General features: G+C 41.5%; 1 protein-coding gene across 1 annotated transcript in view; it reads right to left on the reverse strand.

Moving 5' to 3' along the window:
- LOC5580153 (protein MEMO1) overlaps positions 1 to 18,118 on the reverse strand; it is a 36,522-nt gene extending 18,404 nt beyond the window's left edge. Inside the window, exon 1 of the mRNA XM_001661588.3 lies at positions 17,560 to 18,118. Coding sequence (XP_001661638.1) covers positions 17,560 to 17,608 — 49 coding nt within the window. The 5' untranslated portion in view covers positions 17,609 to 18,118. The remainder of the gene's footprint in view (positions 1 to 17,559) is intronic.
- Positions 18,119 to 25,343: the final 7,225 nt, after the last annotated feature.

Genomic DNA, 25,343 nt, shown 5'->3' on the forward strand with positions numbered 1-25,343 from the left:
CTGCACAGGTGGCAAATCGTTCATCATAACAACCTACAATTTCTACTATTATTGAAGTACGATTCTTTAATTCTCTAAATAAAATTTAGTCTATTTCAATTATCTTTATCATTGATCATCGCAAGTTTCACCTTTCAAAATATTTGTTGTTATATTTTTGCTATTCAAATTAAATGCAAAAGATGTTTGGTGCGGCGCGATATCTGTGCCCTAATTTTCCCTACGCGCTCAGTGCGATGCATGCTACGCAACACTTTGTTCCACGCTACACGTTGCTGCTGTGACGATGAAACCCAACGTGTGCACTCTCATCGGGAGACGCGTTGCCTTTCGTCGTACACACAATTCTGTATATGTGGTAGAATGTTTTTCGCACTACAAATGCCAGTGTGTATGTAGCCAAAGCGTCAACTCTGGCCGGTGCACAGTCTTGCCACATCAATCTGTGCGAGCGTGCGGTGGGGAGCAAAGAGACAAATCAATCCACGAGAGAGATCCATTTTGCTTGCTCTCTTTTTTCCTTCGCGCTTTCAACATCACCACGCTTGTGGTGTGGAGTACTGGCGTGATTTTTTAGACGGCTGACGGTAAGAAGTTTCTGTAAGTTTGAGACTTAGGGCCCGCGCGTTTTTTTTGTACAATACTGGTTGAGAATCTCGCTTCCAGCATACAGTATTAGCGCGGTGGTACTTGTGATGGTCAATCAGAAGACAATCAGAAAATGAATTCAAAAGCAGTCGTGCCCTCCGTACCGTCATCGTCAGTATAACGCTTGTGGTGTGGTTTAAAAGCGAGCAATTTTCTTGATGCGTGCACCAAGTACACGAAGCGAACGATCTTGTATTAATTCTATGTAAAAATATGTGGGTTATGATCACTAACTCTATATTGCAATATTAGTTAGAATCCAGTGCTTTATAAATCGAAACTGATGACCTGCATAATTTGAATTATTTTCATATGCAATCTTACAATTTCCCCATAATGATGACTAATCGTTAAAATTGAAAAAGTGAAAAAATAAAACTAAACAACCCGATTAGCATCTGCAATCATAAATTTTTTTAATCAACTAGACTAGAAGACTAGAAAAAAAAATATTTGAAGACGAAGGTTAGTAAAGATTGATTAGGGTATCCGTCCTATTATGGAGGACTTAAGCACAGTGTTGAAATTAAAATCGTATTGCAGTGTCCAAAATCTAAATATTATAGTATTTTGTAATGTTAAGTGTTAAAACTATCCTTTATCTGGAGTGTAGTAAAGTAAAAAAGTAATTGTTGGAATCATATATACATATTTTTGACATAAATCTGAAGCTCTTCCTCTGTCCTATTATTGCGGTATTTTGTCCTATTATTGCGGTAGTGCCGTCCTATTATTGCGGTATACTAAAAATCATAGATTTTATTACATTCAATATACATTCAATACCACACAATGTTCGAGCATTGAAATTATGCTCCCTCCATGTTAATGACACTGCACGGTACTGTCAGTTTGTGTGACTTTGGACATATATATGAGGAAAACTAATTCATTAGTTTATGTCACGATTCGAAAACAAATCAACAGAATCGAATAATTTTCTGCCGGTCTCGTCTCCTCTTTCGTCGTAGGTAGACAATGTTAAAGTGAATAGACAAGATTGTTCCATCTGAGACCACTAGTCGCTATATAAGAAATGAATTTGTTGACTTAAGTATATCCTACAATTTTGATGCTTTTAAAAATATTTTCCACTAGCAACACAATTTCAAATGCTTGCTTCCTTGCGATCATCTTATATCTTAGTTGTTCAACGTATTTTTGGCATGTGTTACGATTTTCAGTCAGTTTACGTGATTTCTAAGTAAAACATTGTGTTTGTTTGCAAAATATTTGTAAATAAGAGGAATAACAGGGTATAAATGAACATAAACCTTTGGTTTGACTAAATAAATGTAAGAATAACATGTCCCAAATTAGTATCCTAATAATATAATTAATGTATCCAGCAATTACATTTAAAATGAATATTGAAATATCGAATTTTCGAATGAGATTTACAGATACCGCAATAATAGGCAAAAAGCTATTTTCATTGTCCTATTATTGCGGTATATGCTTTTTCTCAAAAATATAAAACTTTTTTCAAAATTCAATATCTATCATGTAAATACATCCATATTGAACTGATATACCCGCTACATATGATTGTTTTGGTTCTAAACTTAAAAATTTTAGCTTATGAAAACCCGCCCGTAGATAGAGAGACTGGTTAAAAATATAGGCTTTTCTTGATGCATCATTGAAAACTGTTCTTCCATCGATCAAAATCGTTTAATTTTTAAAGTATTAATCTGGTACAGCTTGGGAATACTATAAGCTTGCATCATCATCAATATTATCCATAGAAAACAGAGTTTTCGATTAATAATGAGGGTTCAATTCTCATACCGCAATAATAGGGAATACCGCAATAATGGGCAAATTACCCTATACATTTTATTACCTTAGAAAAAAAATGGTTTGAATCCAAGGTGGACCTAATAAGGCTGATACAAATTTTAATTTTTTTTTTATGTCACCACCCCCTTCAAAAATCCTAAAATTTTGAAGGGGAGAAAAATCCAAAAAAGTTTAATAACTATCGTTAAAAATAAAAATTAAAAAAAAAAACTTTTTTTTCATTTTAATTGTTTTGTTCCTTATTTTATTTATTTTTATCTCCCCCCCTCGTACCTCCCAAGTGGTCTCGGACATAAATGAAAATTAATATTTGTATCAGCCTAATGACATATATAAAATGACAGTAATGTTGTTTCCGTTTTTAGGAACTGCGTCGATTATTAACACATAAACCAACGTCAAGCAAATTGTAGTTCGGTCGAACTTGAATCGGGTTGGGGTTGAAACTGTGGTTCAGAACAGGTTGCGCCAGTTCCAACCTAGGTTCAAAAACAAATTCGACATAAATTAGAAGTGCACAGGTTGATAATTAGGCCACGCGACGCCTCTGTAGAATAGTATACCAACAAGAAACCCATCACGATTGAACCTATGGCATGGAAAAAATACATTTTAAACATACATTAATGTCATTTCTGATTTCTATCATCACAATAAATATTAAAACATAATTTTATCAAATTTCCAATTAGCCTAATAATATAATATACGTACAAAATTGCTCCTTTTAGAGCCCCTCCTGGCTACACCACAGGTCCATCAGCCGAAAGGCTTTTGGGTTTTTCATATTTCGACATGTGGAATCTAACAAAAATAGTCTGGTTCAAAACCCCGTGTAACACCATCGTGACCTTCCCTTGTGAGAATAGTTGTGAACGTCCCATTTCGGCACCAGTTTAACAATTTCGATCTTCTCAGTTACTTCGTTGATTCCTAGAGATTCGATGACCATCCGAGTACCTTTTTGCTGGGAAACAGAACAATCAATATTCGATAGGTGTTCCCGAAGGGAAACCAAAATTTTTCAGAAGCAGCTGACTGGTTTTCAGCAATGCTCAAACTAAAATTTATTAAATTTCATTTAGTTAATTTCTATTAATCTAATCTACATCTACTCACAATAAATTGGTTTCGTCTTGCCGTTCAATTTCTTTCGATCCGTGGTATTGGTGTCCAACTATGGTCCAACTACCCTAACTGTTTCAGCGGATTTCAATCGGTATTTATGCTGTTAAATTTTATCATGAATGAAACTATAATACTGAAATTTTTCTTAATTCACTGATTTCAATTCTACTTACAGTCTAATTTGCAAAAACGGCAGTTTTAGCACGGGTTTTCGTGGTGGACAATTTGGTTTCACCGAGCCTGCAGGAAAATACGATAAACGTTACATATCATTTCTCACTCATTTCAACTTTCTTTTTCAGGTTGCACTCACGGATTCCCCTTTGCACTCTAACCGTCGATTTATCCAACTTAGACACTATTCAATTTTTGAAAATACTAAGTTTTTGGAAAATAAAACTTTCTTCGCAAATAATCTGCTTTTCCTTCAATTTGCAATGGCGAGATTCTTCTATTTACCTATGCTCTTTATTTACTTTCTACCATCGACAGGTTTGTTCGCCATCTCTCTCCTTCGCCTACCACTACAACTATGCGAACTGTCATGTTGCGGTTATGCTCGCTACTAGACCAGTTCAATTCTTAGGCTGGTCCAAAACGCGTCGCAACACCCCGGCCCGTAACATCCGGCATTCCCGGATTTACCTTACCTCCAGTGTCGCCAGGTTTACTACGCCCCGTCTCTGTACCTTACCGTCAGCCATCCTCACGTCCGCTTGCCGGACTCGGCCATCCGAGCCCTTGATCACCGCTTCGACGATGCCCCGTCTCCAGGACTTCCGATTCTTTCCGTCGACTACGAAGACCAAATCGCCCACTTCGAGCGGTTTCTGATCGTCGAACCATTTCGACCGCTGATTGATCGTCGGAAGGTACTCCTTCGTCCATCTCTCCCACATTCGGTCTGCTAGGAACTGCGACCGCCTGTATACGTTCCGCAGTGCCTCTGCGGAAGCCGTCGATCCTCCGTCCACCTTCAGGTCTGCACCGGACACCGTTCCTCGAAGGAAGTGGTTCGGCGTCAGTGCTTCGCATTCGCTCGAATCCTGTGGCAAGTAGGTCAGCGGGCGCGTGTTGATCATGTCTTCCGCTTCAGCCAAAGTTGTCACCAGGATCTCGTCGGTCAATTTTCGTCCGTCGTCGAGTGCCCGCATCGCTTCTTTCACCGACCGCACCATCCGCTCCCAGACACCACCCATATGTGGGGTTCCAGGCGGAATAAAGTGCCAGGCGGTAGTTGAACTGCATACAGCTTCTGCGCATTCCTGGTTTATCTTCTCCATTCTTACCATCTCGTTACTCGCTCCTTTGAAGCAAGTGGCATTGTCGGAGAATATTTGCTCTGGTTTGCCAAACTTGCAATGAAAACGAACGATGGCCATCAGACACGACTCTGTGGTAAGGCTGTGCACGACTTCCAGGTGCACCGCTCGCACGGCCAAACAGGTGAAAACCGCCACCCAACGCTTCTCCTTTCGACGCCCTACCGTGACTTCCACCGGACCAAGGTAATCCAGACCGACGGAACTGAAGGGCCGATGTTGCGTGGTGACTCGTTCGACTGGAAGGGGAGCCATTCTCGGTGATCTCGGTCGACACTTGTTGATTTTGCACCAGACGCAATGTTTCACCACCTGCTGTATCGCCGGACGCATTTTCGGAATTTGAAACCGCTGCCTCATCTCGTTGAACACGGTTTCCGAATTGGCGTGTCCGAACACTTCGTGGTAGTGCTGTATCAACCTTTGCGTGATTTCGTGAGCTCGCGACATAATAATTGGATGCTTCTTGTCGAAGGAGCTCTCCTTCGAATTGGCAAGTCTGCCATCCATGCGCAGCACTCCCTCGTCGTCCAGTACCGGAGAACTTTTGTAGATCGGGCTACTCTTCTTGATGTTCTCCACCGGTTTGCCCGGCTGGCGCTTGAGGTTGTTGGTGAGCGCGCTCATCTCGTCGGGAAAGCTGTCCCACTGTGCCTGACGCCAGAGCAAGGTTTCTGCTCGCTGAAGCTCTTCTCGCTGCAGTGGTGCTTGCAGCGCCGCGTAATTCGCAGCTGTCGCCTCGATCATCTGCCGCTGCTTTGCCGTAGCACGTGTAGCAATGATCGGCTCTCCTCTTTTCTTCCGTCGGCGGTTGGCGATAAAGCGCACTACGCTGGCTGTGACCCGCAACAACTTCGTCCAGCGTGATATCGGTTCGACGTCAATCACTCCGTGGAACAATACCATGCCTCTCGCTTCTTCGTTGGTCTCTTCGATCGTCGCTTCTTGTGTTGGCCACTGCTCTTCCGGCCGGTACAGGAACGATGGTCCGTTGAACCACTCGCCGTCATTTTGCAGTGGAGGGCCTTGTCCCCACTTCGTCAGCACGTCCGCAACGTTGAGCTTCGTTGGTATCCACCGCCAATCCGTTACGTTTGTCAGCTCTTGGATCTCGCCGACGCGGAAGGCAACAAATTGCTTGTAGCGGTGTTGATCGGAGTGCAGCCAACTATAAACAGTGCGGGAATCCGTCCAGAAGACAGTACGGCAAATCCGGTACGAATGCATGTCGAGTACAGTTTGGCTTATTCGCGCTCCCAGGACTGCGCCCATCAGTTCCAACCGGGGAATCGACTGTCGTTTTATTGGCGCCACCTTCGCCCGAGACATCATCAAACTACAATGGACCGCTCCGTTGATAACCGCTCGCAAATATGCCACACATCCGTATCCATGTTCGCTGGCATCAGTGAAGATGTGGACTTCCAGCGAATCAACTTCGGCAGATTTAGCGCCACCGATGTAACAGCGGGGAATCCGGATAGCTTCAACTATCGGTAACAGGGCTGTCCACCGCTTCCACAGCTGCCAGGAGTCGGGATCGATCTCCTGGTCCCAATCGCAGCCGGATCGCCACAGATACTGTATGACGATTTTTCCGTGGATGGTAAACGGCGACAGCAGTCCAAGCGGATCGAAAAATCCCATCACGCAGCTGGCGACAAGTCTTTTCGTCGGCCGTTTGCCTTCGTAGAGATACGGCAATAACTCCTCGCGGTGGGTCGTTGAAAAGGCAAACTGGTCCATGTCCGGATCCCAGATGACTCCCAACACTCTCTCATTCGACGTTTGCTTGTCACGGCCGAAATGAACCGGCGCCGCCGGTTTCTCCTCTCCCAGACTCCGCAACACTTCTGGTGAATTCGACACCCAGTTCCGGATCTCGAATCCTCCTTTTTGGTGGACCAGTCGTACCTCCTGAGCTCGCTTGACAGCTTCTTCCTCCGTATCCACGCTATCGAAGTAGTCGTCGACGTAGTGTCGGTGAATGATCGCCGCTGATGCTTCTGGGTATTGTGAGGCGAATTCTTCAGCGTTTCGATTCTTCACGAATTGGGCCGAGCAGGGAGAGCTCGTCGACCCGAACGTCGCTACGTCCATGACGTAGATACTCGGTGGCTCCTCCGAATGTTTTCGGAAAATGAACCGCTGCTTTTGTTTGTCTTCGGCGCGAATCTTCAGCTGGTGGAACATTTCCTTCAAGTCGCCTCCGAAAGCTATGCTCCATTCGCGGAAACCAGCAAGAACTTTTACCAGCGGAACTAGCATGTCCGGTCCTGCTAGCAGATGCGAGTTCAGGGAAATTCCTTGTACCGTAGCCGCGGCGTCCCAGACGAGGCGAACCTTTTCAGGTTTCTTTGGGTTTTGGACGACGTTGAGCGGGAGGTACCAGACCTGATCGGAGGCAGTACCGTTCAACTCTTTCGCGGTGGCGAGGTGTGCATACCCCTTTTGCTGGTACTCATCGATCTGTCTGCAGACGTTTTCCCGCAACTTGTCGTTTTTCTCGAGTCGCTTCTCTAGCTGCATCATCCTCCGCAGGGCCATTGGGTAACTGTCCGGGAATCGTGGGTCATCCGTTTTCCACAGCAATCCAGTCTCAAAGCGATCGCCAACGCGTTTGGTGGTGCGTTCCAATATTTCCCGGGCACGTTTCTCCTCTGCTGTTTCCTGCGGAATCGCCACGACGGACTCTTCCAACGCGTAGTGGCTTTTCAGCAGCTCGTGCAGATCATCGTTGGTGATTCTCTGGTGGTAGCCAAGGAAGTTGCCCGATGCAACCGTGGTGCTTTGCCTCGGCCCGTACACCGTCCATCCGAGGTTAGTTCGGACTGCGATTGGCTCCATTGTAGTGCCTATCTTTGCCTCCATCGGAGCAAACGAATGGATGTTATTCGCACCGATGAGCAATTGCGGCTGTCCGTCGTAGGACTCGATAGGCAAGCCTCGCATGTGCCCGTATTCAGCGGCGAGCTCCTCGCTGTCCAGCTTCTGACGTGGTAGCATCAATTTACCAACCGTTTGAACCGTGTGCAGGAGCATCTTGTCGTTGGCACCGGCGTTTGTGCTCGATATCCACAAGCTGGTTCTGCGGGTTTCCTCCACTCTCGATACGTTTCCCGTCCACCTGATGGTGAGTCGCTCTTGTATTCCGAAAGCACCCAGGCGATCGGCGAGCTTTTTCTCCACCAGCGTGACGGAGGCACCTTCGTCGAGAAATGCGAGCACCGTAGCGGTTTTTCCACCGCAGTGGAGTTGTACCGGTACGATTCGGAATAGAACCGTGCAGTTGGTCCTGATGTGTGCACTTAATCCGACCGTGTTTTCGACCGGGTGCATCAGCGGGTTGTGCGGTTCTCTGCATTCGCCGACATTACAGCGAATTCTAAATTTGGACTGCCCGTCGTGCTCATTGAGGCAAACATGGCACAGCTTCTCTCGAGTCACCAGTCTCAACCGGTTAACGTATCGCAGCTTCTTGAAGTCCGCACAGTGTCGCAATCGATGATTGGTTCCCTGACACATTTTGCACGGTTTGAGCTTTTTCACTTCGCTGGACGTAGCGGCTGGATTACTGGCTTCGTTGTGGAGGTATAGTCCACCCTTCTCCTTGTGCAGCTTCTTCCCGGATTGGGGAACTGCCTTCGGCAGCTGCAGCGGCTTGAATTCGACGTCAACGTTGGCCTCGCAAGCATCTGCCACGATGTCCATCAAAAAGTCCGTCAGCGTCCGCAACGTCGTTTCGCCACGGCCTCTTCGGAAGTGGATCCACTCACGCTTCTCGCGATCCGGCAGCTTATCGACCAGTGACTTGATCAGCAGTGGGTTGACAAGGTGTTGATGAAGTTCCGCGGCCTCCAGATGACTACAGAGTTGCTCCACCGTGTTTCCGAATGGAACGAAGCTCCGGAGATTATCCGCCTTCGGAGATTGCAGACGATTCACCTTATCCAGCAGACTCTCGAGTAGTTGTTCTGGGCGGCCGAAATGCCGACGCAGCTTCTCGATGACCCTCGGGATTGATTGAGGGAGCAGTAATTGCCCGGAAACTAGCTCGAGGGCATCGCCTTCTAGCGCTTCATGCAGTCGCATAAGGTTTTCGTGGTTCATGTAACCACAGGCCTCGTTAGAAGCTTTGTAGGCGGCGTAGAACAGAGGCCACTGCGCTGGTTTGCCCGAGAATTTTGGGAGTTTGTAGGTTAGTCCCTTCCTCGCGGCTAGCTGCGCCTTGGTCGGTCCAGTCCGCTGTTGCTCCAGCCCGTTTTGGCTTATTTCATCCACCTTCTCCATGCCTTTCCGCTTGAGGTGCCTAGATGGCGGAATGGGACATTCCTCGTCCGACGATTCGGAAGATTGGCTCGACACTTCGGATTCTTCGTCGTCCTCGATATCCTCGTCCAAGTCATCGTCGCCTGCCGCTAGCTTCTTGACGTTCTCCTTGCTCAGCTTCAACACCTTTTCGTTGACTTTGCTGGCACGACCGTCGCCACCGAGTTTTGACGCCGATGTTGGCCCCTTTTGGATCGAAAACTCCGCCAACTGTTTATCCATGGCCGCCATCTTCTTCTCGAACGACTCCTGGTTCGCCTTCATCCGCTCGATCTGTTCCGCCTTCTTTCGGAGCATTTCCGCTTGCCAAGCCCTTTGCTCCTCTTCTTCTTCGGCACGCATCTGCAGCTCCAACTCCATCTTCTTTCGCTCGAAGGCACGCTGCATCTCCCTTTCTCTTTTCCGCAGCTGCAGCTCCGCTTCCATCTCCTCATACTGCCGCTTTTGACGTTCCTCTAGCGCTCGGACCTTTGCTTCAACGCTAGATGCGCCTAAACGTGAGTTGACGCTGGATTTGTCCGACTCGTCGACTTCCTTGCGGCTGCGCTGCTGCTTCCTGGCTTCTCGTTGCTTCCGGTACTCCTCAGCTTTCACCTGGCAGTCTGCGTTTTGGCAGAACCACTTTTTCGGCAACTTTCCGGACACCACATTGACACAACGGGAATGAAACCACGCGGAACAACCATCACAACCAATCATTTCTTCGTCCTGAGTCGACGGACCGCAGATACCGCACGGAGTTTCCGTGAAATCAAGGACGCGTTGGTTGACGGAATCGGAATCGGAAGCCATATTTGGGGCAAGATTGGCTTCTCACAAGGACACAATCGTATGTCAATTTATTTTTGAGAATGTTCCCGAAGGGAAACCAAAATTTTTCAGAAGCAGCTGACTGGTTTTCAGCAATGCTCAAACTAAAATTTATTAAATTTCATTTAGTTAATTTCTATTAATCTAATCTACATCTACTCACAATAAATTGGTTTCGTCTTGCCGTTCAATTTCTTTCGATCCGTGGTATTGGTGTCCAACTATGGTCCAACTACCCTAACTGTTTCAGCGGATTTCAATCGGTATTTATGCTGTTAAATTTTATCATGAATGAAACTATAATACTGAAATTTTTCTTAATTCACTGATTTCAATTCTACTTACAGTCTAATTTGCAAAAACGGCAGTTTTAGCACGGGTTTTCGTGGTGGACAATTTGGTTTCACCGAGCCTGCAGGAAAATACGATAAACGTTACATATCATTTCTCACTCATTTCAACTTTCTTTTTCAGGTTGCACTCACGGATTCCCCTTTGCACTCTAACCGTCGATTTATCCAACTTAGACACTATTCAATTTTTGAAAATACTAAGTTTTTGGAAAATAAAACTTTCTTCGCAAATAATCTGCTTTTCCTTCAATTTGCAATGGCGAGATTCTTCTATTTACCTATGCTCTTTATTTACTTTCTACCATCGACAGGTTTGTTCGCCATCTCTCTCCTTCGCCTACCACTACAACTATGCGAACTGTCATGTTGCGTTTATGCTCGCTACTAGACCAGTTCAATTCTTAGGCTGGTCCAAAACGCGTCGCAACAATAGGAAAAGGGAAAAATCATTGTTTCTATCCAGTATAAGGCTGTTGGCATCTGAAGAGGAATAAGTATCATTTGTAGTTGTAGATGCATTCATCCTAGAGCCGCAATTAAGTTTCGATAGTGGGGTAGACTGATGAGTTGGACGTTGTATCGAGTTAAGCGTGTCTTCTTGGGATACTTGTGCAACAGTTGGAACATGCTTTGATATCAGCGTAGATAAGGAATCCGTGATGCTCACTAGCTTTTCCTTCATATCAATTATCTCCACTTCAATATTTACGGAGTGGCAATCACTTTGCATCTGACGAGAAACCTGGTTGTTGAACACGTCTAAACAATCATCGCACAGCTAAATCACGTTTTTTAGGTGACATCGAGCAATCGCTTCACAAACTCCAACACATGCAGCATGGAAAGACTTCAAGCAGCTTCCCCCGCAAACTACGAATCCTCCCTCTTGACAGTTGGTAGTTAGTGGGCTCGAGCATTTTGGGCATTCCATTGTTGCTTCGGATTATACACAGCAAAACGATAACAATGGTGTAAAATGAGGTAATCGGAATTTATAAATATCTGAACTTATTTTTTCGGAACTGACCCAGCAAATTCACCAACGTGTGGTTCACAAAGAGGCGAAGAAGCACAGTCGAAAATATGGTATTGACGCTATAATTATCACAAAGAAATATCGAAACAAAAACTGAGCAGTAGACAGCGATGCCTTCGTTAACGACAACCAACAACAGATTGTCTTGTACAGAAGCTTGGAAATAATCCTTTTAGTAGTAGTTCTAGTTAATTTCAGGTCTTTACATTAATATACCCTTAAAGAAAAAAGTCATTTTCCTTGTCTGTTCAACAATTTCTCGAAACTAGCATGTGTTCCCTAATGATCGATATCAGCGTCTTACTTTCCATAGTCCTTTCATAGTGAATATTTAAGAGTAAAGTTACCTTAGGCTTCTATTACAGTCTCCTACAAGACACAACGCCTACTTTCTACTTGTAAATTTTGCGAAAATGAAGCTGGAATTAGATTGTTTATACCATTGTTACAAAAGAGGTATTCCTTGTTATGGTAATGTAAAAACCATATTAAAATAAGATTGTTGCCACTTATTTCTACTCAGTGAATCTACTAGTCATTTTCGTCAGAGTTTTTTTTTTTTTTTTTAATTTCTTTATTAGTATCATTCCAAACATTACATTCATTATTTCTTATATCTAGGTGTTCTGTGTTATTAGACAACACTATCATCCTAATTTGGTAAAACAAATCTAAGATTTTATTAACATTTTGTTAACAACATATTACATTTCATTTGCCGTAGCAGTTCAGTTTTTTTACAGGTGAGTTGATTTCACCTGCTTATAAGAGAAAAAAAACGTTTTTAATATACTTAACCTAACTTAACCTAAACATATAACGCATTAATCGTGGCAATAGAAGATTGTAACGATTTTTGCCTGAAATTATTGATTATTTTATTTGCATTTGTTCCAATGTTTCAACATTGGATATTCTATGTAACTCATTGGTACTATACCAGGGAGGAAGCCTCAGAATCATTTTAAAAATTTTATTTTGAATTCTTTGCAGAGCTTTCTTCCTGGTATTACAACAGCTAGTCCATATTGGTACAGCATACAACATGGCTGGCCTGACAATTTGTTTGAATATCAAAAGCTTGTTCTTAAGACAAAGTTTTGATTTTCTATTAATAAGGGGATAGAGACATTTTACATATTTGTTACATTTGGCTTGAATGCCCTCAATGTGATTTTTGAAAGTTAAATTCTTATCTAGCATGAGTCCTAAATACTTAACTTCATCTGACCAATTTATTGGAACCCCTCTCATCGTGACAACATGTCTACTTGAAGGTTTCAAATAAAGAGCTTTTGGTTTATGTGGGAATATTATTAGTTGAGTTTTGGAAGCATTAGGAGAAATCTTCCATTTTTGCAAGTATGAAGAAAAAATATCCAAACTTTTTTGCAATCGACTACAGATGACACGCAGGCTTCGTCCTTTGGCGGAGAGGCCTGTGTCATCCGCAAACAAAGATTTTTGACATCCCTGAGGTAACTCAGGTAAGTCAGATGTGAAAATATTGTATAATATTGGTCCCAAAATGCTGCCTTGGGGAACACCAGCTCTTACAGGAAGTCTTTCAGATCTGGAGTTCTGATAATTAACCTGAAGTGTACGATTTGACAGATAACTTTGAATTATTCTAACAATGTATGTTGGAAAATTAAAATTTTTCAATTTTACAATCAAACCTTCATGCCAAACACTGTCGAATGCTTTTTCTATGTCTAGAAGAGCAAGACCAGTAGAGTAGCCTTCAGATTTGTTGGAACGGATCAAATTTGTTACACGTAAAAGTTGATGAGTGGTCGAATGTCCATGGCGGAATCCGAACTGTTCATTGGCAAAAATTGAATTTTCGTTGATGTGGGCCATCATTCTGTTCAAAATAACCTTTTCAAAAAGTTTACTGATGGAGGAAAGCAAACTGATTGGACGATAGCTAGAAGCTTCTGCAGGATTTTTGTCTGGTTTTAAAATTGGAACAACCTTAGCATTTTTCTATTTGTCAGGAAAATATGCTAATTGAAAACATTTGTTGAATATATCAACTAAAAATGATAAGCTACTTTCTGGAAGTTTCTTGATGAGGATGTAGAAAATTCCATCATCGCCAGGAGCTTTCATATTTTTGAATTTTTTAATAATAGTTCTCACTTCTTCCAAATCAGTCTCCCAGGCATTTTCGAAAACGTTCTCTTGATTGAGAATATTTTCGAACTCCTGAGTAACTTCATTTTCAATTGGACTAGTAAGTCCTAAATTAAAATTGTGCGCACTTTCAAACTGCATAGCAAGTTTTTGAGCTTTTTCGCAATTAGTTAGTAATAATTTGTTTTCCTCTTTCAATGCCGGTATAGGCTTCTGAGGTTTTTTCAAGATTTTAGATAATTTCCAAAAGGGCTTAGAACCGGGGTCCAATTGAGAAATTTTATTTTCAAAATTTCTGTTTCTTAAATCTGCAAAACGTTTCTTGCTTTCTTTCTGCAAATCCTGCCATATAATTTTCATAGCAGGATCACGAGTGCGTTGAAATTGCCTTCTCCTCACGTTTTTAAGACGGATCAAGAGTTTAAGATCATCGTCTATAATCACGGATTCAAATTTTACTTCACATTTTGGAATTGCAATGTTTCTGGCTTCAACAATGGAATTTGTTAAAGTTTCAAGAGCATTGTCAATATCAATTTTAGTTTCTAAAGAAATGTTAACATCAAGATTAGAGTCAACATACGTTTCATATATATTCCAGTCGGCTCGTAAATAATTGAAAGTGGAGCTGATAGGATTGAGAATCGCTTCATGCGATATTTGAAATGTAACAGGGACATGATCAGAATCAAAATCAGCATGATTAACTAATTGGCTACAAAGATGACTAGAGTCGGTTAAGACCAAGTCAATCGTAGATGGATTTCTAGAAGAGGAAAAACATGTAGGGCTATCAGGGTATTGAATTGAGAAATATCCTGAAGAGCACTCATCAAATAAAATTCTGCCGTTGGAATTACTTTGAGAATTATTCCATGACCGATGTTTGGCATTAAAGTCACCAATGACAAAAAATTTTGACTTATTGCGAGTTAATTTTCGCAAGTCAGTTTGAAGCCAATTAACTTGCTGTCCAGAGCATTGAAAAGGCAAATAGGCAGCTATGAAAGTATATTTACCAAACTGTGTTTCAACAGAAACACCTAAAGTTTCAAAAACTTTAGTTTCAAATGACGAAAACAGTTGATGTTTTATACGCCTATGAATGATGATTGCAACTCCCCCACATGCCCCATCAAGTCGATCATTACGATAAACAAAAAAGTTAGGATCTTTTTTTAAATTTGGATCCAGGTTTTAAATAAGTTTCGGTAATAACTGTCATATGCACGTTATTAGCTGTAAGAAAATTAAACAGCTCGCCCTCTTTACCATTCAGAGAACGAGCATTCCAATTTAAAATATTTAAATTATTATTTGGATCCATTAGAAAAACGTAATCCAATAACAATTTGATTTGTAAATTTTACACCTACTTGGACTGCTTCAGTCATAGTGGTGGCTTTGAACATTGCATCAATCATTAGATTCAATTGTTCAGTTAGAAAATTAAAATCAGAGGCAGACATATCATCTGATGATTTCCCATTGGAATTTTCGGTAGACGAAGAAGCGGGGTAGGAGTTACCTGTGGCGGTAGGGTTTTTTTCCATTTGATTTGAAACAAGTAGAATGGGTACTCATGGAACGAACAGGGGAAGAGTTCAAATTACCTGCTACGATATCGGCAAAGGATTTACCGTGGGTAGATACATTCGAAATTGAAAGATTCGAACGGCTACCCGATGGATTAAAATTTGTTTGTGAATGAGCATGATTATGATCTTCCTGGTGGGTATGATTCATAATCAAGCGATCGTTAACTGACAAATGAGCATTGTTCGATACTCTACCAGGCAAATTCCGGAAACGACCGTTATCGTAACGGATATTATCCTTCATCTGCTTGGCACGAGCCTCAACGACTCTTTTGCGTGAAATGCATTCCCAAAAGTTAGCTTTGTGAGGGCCCTTGCAATTGGCGCATTGAAATTTTCTGGTATCTTCTTTCACAGGACAGTCGTCCTTAGCGTGAGAAGAACCTCCGCAAATCATGCATTTAGCATCCATGCGACAATTTTTTGTACCATGACCCCACTTTTGGCACCGACGGCACTGAGTGGGGTTCTGGTAATTTCCTCCAGGTTTCTGGAAATGTTCCCACGTCACACGGACATCGAACATAAGTTTAGCTTTTTCTAAAGCTTTAATATTATTTAGTTCTTTTTTGTTAAAGTGAACTAAATAATATTCTTGAGAAAGCCCTTTCCGAACAATGCCAGATTGGGTTCTCTTTTTCATAATGATTACTTGGACAGGGGAAAATCCAAGTAAATCATTTATTCCATTTTTGATCTCTTCAGGTGACTTATAGTCACTTGAGAGACCTTTCAAGACGACTTTGAACAAGCGTTCAGTTTTGTCGTCATAAGTAAAAAAAATTGTGCTTCTTCTCTTCAAGATATCTGAGAAGAAGTTCGCGATCTTTAAGAGTTTCCGGCAAAACGCGACAGTCTCCTTTCTTTGCGATTTGGAAGGAAACCTTGATTCCCCTAATGGAGTTCAAGATCTCCTGCCTAAATCCCCCAAATTCGGAACAACTGCCCACGATAGGCGGCACTCTTTGCTTCCTCACTTGAATCAAAGAGCCTGGGCTAGAGGCTGCTTCGATTTGGTGTTCGGAAAATTTGTCTAGAGCATCGAACTGATTGCTCATTTCAATACAATTATTCATTTCACCCTTGGAAGAAACTTCGCATTCCGGGGAAGCGTCCTTTCTTCCATTCTTGCCACGTGTAGTGACAGTTTTAAAACCCACTTTTTTGGAAGGAAGTAGTGAATTCAGAGATTCACCCTTCCTTTTGTTAGTTGTTGATACCATGTTTAGTTAATAAACAAGAAAGACGTGACCTTCGAGAGGTTTTTTCCCTAGACGGTGTCCAAGAAGGATTACCACCGCTAGCTTTCGCCAACGGGTCCAACGAAAAATCGAAGGCACGGGTCCAAACAAGGATCGTAAAGGGATCAATAGTAGAAAAAATAGTACTGAAAAGTACTGTTTAAGTAGCACTGAAAAGTACCGTTTTAAATTTTAGCACTGAAAAGTACTGTTTTATTGCTTTAGGTAGTTTTTAAGAAAACTTCCAAGAGCAGAGAGAATTCGTGTACGCACAGCACGAAGGTACGATGCGCACTGATTTCGTCAGAGTTATATTCCCTACGTCGTATATGATAACGATGTATCTAGTTAGCTAATAGTAAGAGTGGCTACGGATCATTCTGGTTAGCAAAAGGCAAAATGATCGTCGCGAATAGTATTAATGTCCCCTTCGAATAGATTAATTATTTGAAATGGGCATCAATGCTATCAACGACGCAGAACGTCCGTTGGATCACATCCGAGATATTACTGCGTCTATGCCATATAAATTATGCCGCGGCTTTAAGCAAAAATGCCAAAATGTGATACCACCACTACAGGTTACGCCTTTGGTGTCCATCTAATGGGCTAATGGATTGTGCCCTCCCATCGCAGCAAGGTTCAAGGGGAGGGTTTTTCCTGATTTTTTTTTTCTTATAGAGTGAAAATTACTGAAGGTGGAAGCGTTGGAGTTCTCTAGAATTTTCTGGCCCAATTTCTGAAGAAATTCTTCGAAACATCCAAAATAGTGACCAAGACTCCAAAAAGAGACCTGCTTACCAAGCAGTCCAAGTCTAGGAAAGGATTTTTGGAAGGTCCCTACCTTCCATTATAAATAGACTTTCATTGAAATAGAGACCAAAGTCTCTAAAGTTTTTATTTTTAAGACACTCAGTCGTTACCAGCCCTGGAGCGAAGACTGTTTTGAAACATTGCGCTGACCACTGCATGCATGCCCTCGCAGGGCAAACTTAAATACATGAGTAAGCATGAGCGAAGCGCAAGGAAACACGCCAAAAATGTCGTCTTTCCAAAAACCACTTTTCCAGGAAGCAATTAAAGGCAGACAACAAGATTACCGAAAAAAAAGCAGAGCAATGTTTGCCCACATTCTAGAATCTAAACACTCACCTGAATCCGTATACCAACTCCCGGCGTGGGAAGCTTCCCGGTAAGTCATTTTGGTCCGTGCCTTTTGACCCGCTGCCGCTGATGATACCCTCAAAGAAACTGTCCTCTTTCTGGCTTGACGGAACCAGAAAAATAAAACTTTCCTCTTGTTGACGACGATGACGGGAGAAGGTTGATTAACTTTCTTCGTACTTCTCGTTCTCGCACTTTTATGGGCCTTCACCCTTGTCCCTGTCTCTTTCTCGCTCCCTGCTGCCAATGACCTCCCGAGGAAAAAACCTGCAGAGAACCGTTCCTGCTGAAAATTGTCCAATTTGTGTCACCTTCCGGAGGGCAACCACCAGAAAACTCTAAACCAGCTGTTTTAGATCGGAAAAGCGCACAATTTTCACACTGCTGGCATCGATTTCGAGAAATTACGATGCGGAAAGGCGACAGATGAGCTTGCTGCTGCTGAAGGGAAAACTACTCTTTTTCTCCGTCCTTTGTCTGCACTTGCGACTGCTGACCTGAGAACCTGACGACTGATGTCTTTTCTACCAGTTTGGTTTGGCTTTGGCACTCCCACCGTGACAAACAAACAAAGCACATGAAAAAGGGAGGGTGACAAACAACAGCTGTCAATTTTGACGGACGGGCACACGCACACAAGCAAACGATGCCGTTATGAAGCGTTATGCAAAATGCGAATGAAGTAGACCCCTGTGCTGAGAAAATGGATGTCATACGCAGGGTGTCTAATTGGGTCTTAAAGCCCTGTCCCAATTTTAGTGCCAAACGCTTAAGTTTAGGCCAAAAACACATGTTTACTCAATTTTCTAATGTTTTCCGTTGGTTTAAGCCCAAAAAATTTTTTTTTAGATTTTGTCACATCCTTTGGCATAAACTCAAATTTTGGGTGTATTTTGTTTTCCGTGTCTTTTACAAAATGTCAGATAGGAACAACCCTAGTGGCCGAACTAAAACCCCTGTGGTGTTTTTGTCGACTAAGCGAACGTCAAACATGATCTTAAGTGTCAAGGTTTATTTATGGACCCAATTTTTAAATTAACGTTTAAACATGATATAGCCGTAATTTGAGCGGGAAAAATTGCTAAAGTAGTTGCAGTAAGATGCTCTTTCGTGTTATTGAATAAAAACAAGATTTTATTAAAAATTTTAGGACCCAATTAAGCTAAGTATGCTGTTTCGCTCAAGAAAAGTAAAGAAATTCCTTGATTGAAAGGGTCAAGAAATTTCCTACAGAGAGCCCCCTTTGAAGAGACATTTCTCGCGGAACATTACTAAAGGACCTATCTAACATTGAGAGGCTCTCTTTGTTTACTTTCTCTTTCATTAATAACTGAGTCACATTAACCTCTTCTGTTGCGTTTTTTGTATCAAGCGCTAGTGAAGGAAATTGACTTTCGATCTATAGTGAAAAACTTCCCAAAATCTTTAGTTTTTCACTGTTAAGGCCGGTTTGCTACTGACAAGAAAAGGAATCGCCTATCTCGATGCGTGGAAATTTTCTCCCAAGAAATGGTCAAGAAAATCACTTTTTTCTGATCGCAGTACGCAGTTGAGAAGAAATGTCACTTCAAAGGGGGCTCTCTGTAGGAAATTTCTTGACCCATTCAGTCAAGGAATTTCTTTACTTTTCTTGAGCGAAACAGCATACTTAGCTTTAAGCCTGATTTGCTACTGAAAAGGAATCGCTAAAGAAATTTCTCGCCGAATCCTTGCAGAAATTTTCTACAGTGACTCCCATTTGAACTGACAGTTCTTTTCAACTGCGTACTGCGATCAGAAAAAGCGCATTCTTGATCGATTCCTTGCAGAAATTTCCCATGCATCAAGATAGGCCGAGAAATTACTTGTCAGCAGCGAATCAGGCTTTATAATCGAAAGAGAACGAGAGAGGAGAGAATCTCTCATTTGTACATAGGTCCATTAGTAATGTTCCGCGAGATTTCTTCTCAACTGCGTACTGCGATCAGAAAAATGTGATTTTCTTGACCATTTCTTGGGAGAAATTTTCCACGCATCGAGATAGGCGATTCCTTTTCTTGTCAGTAGCAAACCAGCCTTTAACCGGGATATCAGAAATACCGGGGAAAAAAGCCGGGAATTCTAAATCACCGGGATATATTGTTGCGCGCCCATCAAATCGAAACGCGCGTGTCGGACACGCGACGTGTGACTCGTTCCCGACATAATTCTCGCGTAACTTTTCAAAACGTCCTAAGTAACAAATGTAAACAAATCGAGATTATCATTGCAAATCATTTGCGTTGCACCACTTAGCAGCACACTAGAACACTCGTTCTGATATATTAACAACAAATTAATCTATTCAAAGCTTAACAAAATGACCAATGTTCAAAACTGCATCTCTTTCTATCAATTGTTACATTGGACCTTTGATCAGAGAACCAACCACATGTCCTATGTAACATTTATGAATAAACACGATTCTAATGTTACATTGGACATTCCTGAATAAAGCTTTGGAATGGAGTTTAAAAGGTAGAATGATTTGTAGAAGCGTGTCTGAGACACTACTTAGATGCATAGAATGCCATAATAACTGCTTCTCAATCATTTCAGTCGATATTTTCAGAGTCGCACTGCCTCGCAAAATTGAAAACGCTCAAGTGACAAAAAAAGAATGAGTTACACAAAACTGTATTTTGGTCTTTTTGCCAAACCATGTTTTACCGTTTCGCTGGATTGGATCAGCTGCAACATCTCTTTTCATATTATTAGCGCATTGCGTGCATATAGGGGAATGATATTGAGCACAAGATTGAGCATCATGATGTCATTGTATCAATCTGATTCAGATGCATGGTCGATCAAGCATATAAATATGCTTCCCGGCAGCAACACGAGCAACGTACATGCGCGACTTGCTCACACATATTTGCAGAGCGATCAATCACCGAAGAGAGGAGAAGCTGTATGTATTTGTTAGACGTGGGCTCCTTTCTCGAGTTCCTACAACAAGATGGACGGCGTCGTCATCGTCATCATTCCCCACCGCAATTTCTTGTTTCAACCGACGGCTGGTGCTGATTGCAACACAACCGTCACCACCACGTCATGCAGTGGGAAACTCTCACATGATCATGTGGGCGAAACCGTCATAAAAACGGGGGGAAAATTGAGGGAGAGTCAGTGAGAGAGCAAAATGTCCTACATACAGCTCAACGTTTCCCCTCCTTCTGTTGTTACATAGGACACATAGACGGATGGGAAGAAGTGACGTCGTGGGATTGAATGAATCAAAACAAAGCACAGCTGGTGTCTCCGATTAGCACACCGCAACAAAATGTCGATTATCAGCGTATTGAGTGCATGTAGCGAAATGATATTCAGCATCATGATCTTATTGTATCAATCCGATTCAGATCCATGGTCGATGAAGCATATACATATGCTTCACGGCAGCAATACGAGCAACGTGCATGCGCGACTTGCGCATGACTTTGCAGAGCAATCATTCACCGAAGAGCGGAGAAGCTGTATGTATTTGTTTGGCATTGGTTTCCTACAACACAATCGACGGCGCCGACGGCTGGTGCCGAATGCAACACAGTCGTCACCACCCGTCGTGCAGTGGGTAACTCACACACGAACAAGTGTGGGCGAAACCAGCATTGAAACGGGGGGAATATTGAGAGAGAAACAGTGAGAAAGCAAAAAGTCCCAAATACAGCTCAACGTTTCCCCTCCTTCTGTTGTTACATAGGACACATAGACGGGGGGGGGAAAAGTGACGGCGTGGCATTGAATGAATCAAATTGTTGTTGTTCGTGAGAGACTTTAACCCGAAGGTCATTCGTCTCTTCTTCAAATGAATAAAAACAAAGCACAGCTGGTGCCTGCGATTATCACACCGCAACAAAATGAGCAGTTCAACTTGAATGTTGAAGCAGTTCAACGCACGTGGATACAAAATGAAATAAAACATGATTGTTGTGTGCTCAAATCAAAATATCCGATGTTACTATAACTGAAACAAAATGACAGAAATGAATGTCCAATGTAACAATTGTTGAAACAGAACGACCTATGTGATTTATCCTATGTACATATTTTTGGTCAAAACGTCCTATCTGATGTTTTTATAGATTTCAGTGTAATTTCCAAATAAATTGACAAAATTTCATTTCATACGTTGAACTCTATTACACTGCTTCCCTCTATAAACAACACAGTGGGGAAAAATTGTTTCATTTTGATACAGTTTCAAAATATATTTTCACAACCTTCAAGCTCGATTTACTCGAAATGTGTGAATTGTTAGATAGGCCGTTTTGAAAAGTTACGCGAGAATTGTCATAATGGCATGTGTGGAGCAGCATTCTTACAGCGCACTATTCAAGAATAGTCGCAACGCTTGGAGATTGATAAATTAATTAAAAAAAAAAATTAATAAATAATCCTTTTTTCTGTCAGAATTATAATATGTGGGAGCGTCAGATTTATAATATAAGAGAAGCGTCCGTCCTGATGCAACGATACCAAACACGGTTGTTTGTGAATTCCCTTCACACTTAAACGATTTCGCCGAGAACCCAACAGCTGATATCTCGGTAAAAATTTGAAGATTCTCGGTAAAACTTTCACCGAGATCTCGGTAAAAATTTACCGAATCTCGGTAACGTTCGCCGAGATCTTGGCAAAAAATTCGGATTGCCGAAATCTCGATAAAATAAGTACCGATATACGGTGTTAAAAATTACCGAATTCTCAGCTGTTGGGTTCTCGGCGAAAAATTTTACTGAGGTCGGTGAAATAATTTAAGTGTGTTAAATGGGTAAAGCCTGGGAGGGAGAAACCAATACAAAATTTCTCTACGTGAGCCGAGATTATGCTGTCACGAACTGCCACTGTGAGCCCAGATCTTAAACAACCCGCATAATTATGAACCATACATCTACTGTTTCCCATTCAATCCACAACAATTAACAACAGTATTCGCATAATTCGGTGTAAAATTGAAAATAACAATAAACCAACAGTACCATAAACGGGTTTTACAGTTCGGGGAATGGTAATTGCACAAATTACAATGTGGGGAATAGGCGGTTAAGTTATGTAACCATTTAAAAAGGCCGATTTCGTCGAACAAATTTTTTTCATTACAATCTGCCAAACGGTTCACATACCTTCCATTTTTTGATCAATCTACTGTAATCCAAACAGGTAGAGAATGGTTGAACTTTATAATTTAAATCAAAACAAATACTATATATGTAATTATCGTTTAATTGTGAGGTATAGTATAGTAATCCTTTATAAGAGAGATCTGCGGAAGCTGACATTTCTGTCAAAGTGTGAGCCAATCGAGCAGCGAGAGCTGTCAAAGTGTGAGCCGAACGAACATGCGTTATGTTTGTTTTGAACTTTTCTTGAAGAGTAATGTAATCCGCTTGAAATTATTTCGGTAAAAGTAGTAATCCTTTATAAGAGAGATTTGCGGAAGCTGACATTTCTGTCAAAGTGTGAGCCAATCGAGCAGCGAGAGCTGTCAAAGTGTGAGCCAAACGAACATGCGTTATGTTTGTTTTGAACTTTTCTTGAAGAGTAATGTAATCCGCTTGAAATTATTTCGGTAAAAGTAATTTAGCATAAAGCAAAACAATGAAATATTTTTCTTTTTAAAATATTTGTCAATGCGACTTTTAGTTGTTGATTTTTTCGGTTGTTTATTAGTTTGGATATGTAGCTCAAAGATCTATAACGAAACAAAATACACTTTTTAGCAATGAGAAAGTCATGTCCGTGTTACAATATTATTCTCGATGCCGAGCAAAATCAGCACTGCTGGTCTGTTGCCAAATCATTCCATTTTACTTCCGCTTATCTCTCTATAAAGGATCACTAGTATAGTATTTAACCCAAGAATTATCCCTGTTGTGATTATTCAATAAAAGATGAATGGATTTGATCTTTTATACATTTTTATTCATATTAGAGCAATCACACTGTAAAACAGATTGCGTTTCTTATTTCACTACTTTTTTCGCCGTTCCAAACTCTGGAGGTTCTTGTTCACACAATCCTGGGCCTTGGAAGCAAGATTTCTCAGCTAGAAGATTACGGAAAGATCGGTAACGGTAATAATTTGTTGGTTTCATTTCTAGGTCACTGCAACAACACATCCTGGAAACAACAAATTGGTGCCCGTTAGAACTTGGATCTAAGTTACACGGAATAAATTCTTTTTACCTGAGAGATCTGGATATGAAACGGGTTACTTGGGTACTAGCTCACAAGCCTTAGAACAGAGAGAAGAAGCTTGAATCCTTCTCAAATAAAGATCCGTCACTTGAAAATTTATTTCCGGACGAGTTTTTTTTTCACTTCTAAACCAAACAAAACAAATGGTGAAACGATGAAAATATAGTAGGTACTTCGCTCACAAACACTAAAGCGAGCCACTGTTTGCCAAACTGTTGAAAATAGGTTGTATACGGTAAAATGTAAATGTGTTAGTGTTTTGCGATAATGACTGTTTCGCAGAATGTCAAGTAATAATTTTACCATTTCTTGGAGATTTGAAACTCCGTATAATTTTACAATATCTGGACAGTATCTTTTATTGTTACTGTTTGGCATGCATCACGCAAACCATTTTTAAACGTCTTTAGCCTTAGACTGAATACAGTTCAACATAAAATCAACTGTTCGGAGTACATTAACCTTAACAGATAAAAGTGATTAATTGTTTTGAATGTAAGGCGAACTGTGATTCTCTATGCGGGAATGGACGAACATGATAAAAGCGCGTAACTAGCCAAAGCATATTTTTGCATTTCATGAAATTTTCATCAAAAGTAGCAAAAATCGATTTAGAATCAATTCATGCACATTCAAAAGTAACGTCACGAGGGTGCCGTTTATTCTAATAGACCATTTCCGTCAGACCTTACCCCCTATTTTTATATTTTTCTTCGAAAGACGATTATTTTTAATGATTATTGACGCTTTCAGATCTAATTTATATGCACTCCTGATTTTATTGTAAATTTTTGAAAATTCGAGAATTTACCAATTTTGAGTAGTGCGGCACAGTTGTTTCAACCCTGTGGGTAAACAAAGTGGAGATTTTCCCACAACTTTCAAAACCCCTGCGCTGAGTGTTTGTAGATATGACGAAATGTCAATGTCAAATCAAGCACACGAGACGACACGACAAAATGGAGAAATCTGAGGTCCGATGGGCAAGCTTCGTTGTAAATGAAGCCCATCCTTTACTATTGTACTTATAACAAAAACTTTTACCGGAAGACGACTGCTAATAGACCGTTTTAAGCTTAGCAAGTGATGGAATTCTCCTTGGAAGCATTTCTGCAACGCTGCGGAACGTTTTCTACAAGAGGGGCATATTGGCCGGTTTGTTTTGAAACGTCAAGAATTGGACCGTTTTGCAGATTTTTCGGGGAGACCTACGAGAATGGTAAAATGGGGAAGTATGTAAAAAACTTAAAACGGTCTATTAGCAGTCGTCTTCTGGTAAAAGTTTTTGTTATAAGTACAATAGTAAAGGATGGGCTTCATTTACAACGAAGCTTGCCCATCGGACCTCAGATTTCTCCATTTTGTCGTGTCGTCTCGTGTGCTTGATTTGACATTGACATTTCGTCATATCTACAAACACTCAGCGCAGGGGTTTTGAAAGTTGTGGGAAAATCTCCACTTTGTTTACCCACAGGGTTGAAACAACTGTGCCGCACTACTCAAAATGTGGTAAATTCTCGAATTTTCAAAAATTTACAATAAAATCAGGAGTG

The sequence above is a fragment of the Aedes aegypti genome, chromosome 2 (genome assembly GCF_002204515.2).
Source record: "Aedes aegypti strain LVP_AGWG chromosome 2, AaegL5.0 Primary Assembly, whole genome shotgun sequence".
Taxonomy (NCBI): domain Eukaryota; kingdom Metazoa; phylum Arthropoda; class Insecta; order Diptera; family Culicidae; genus Aedes; species Aedes aegypti.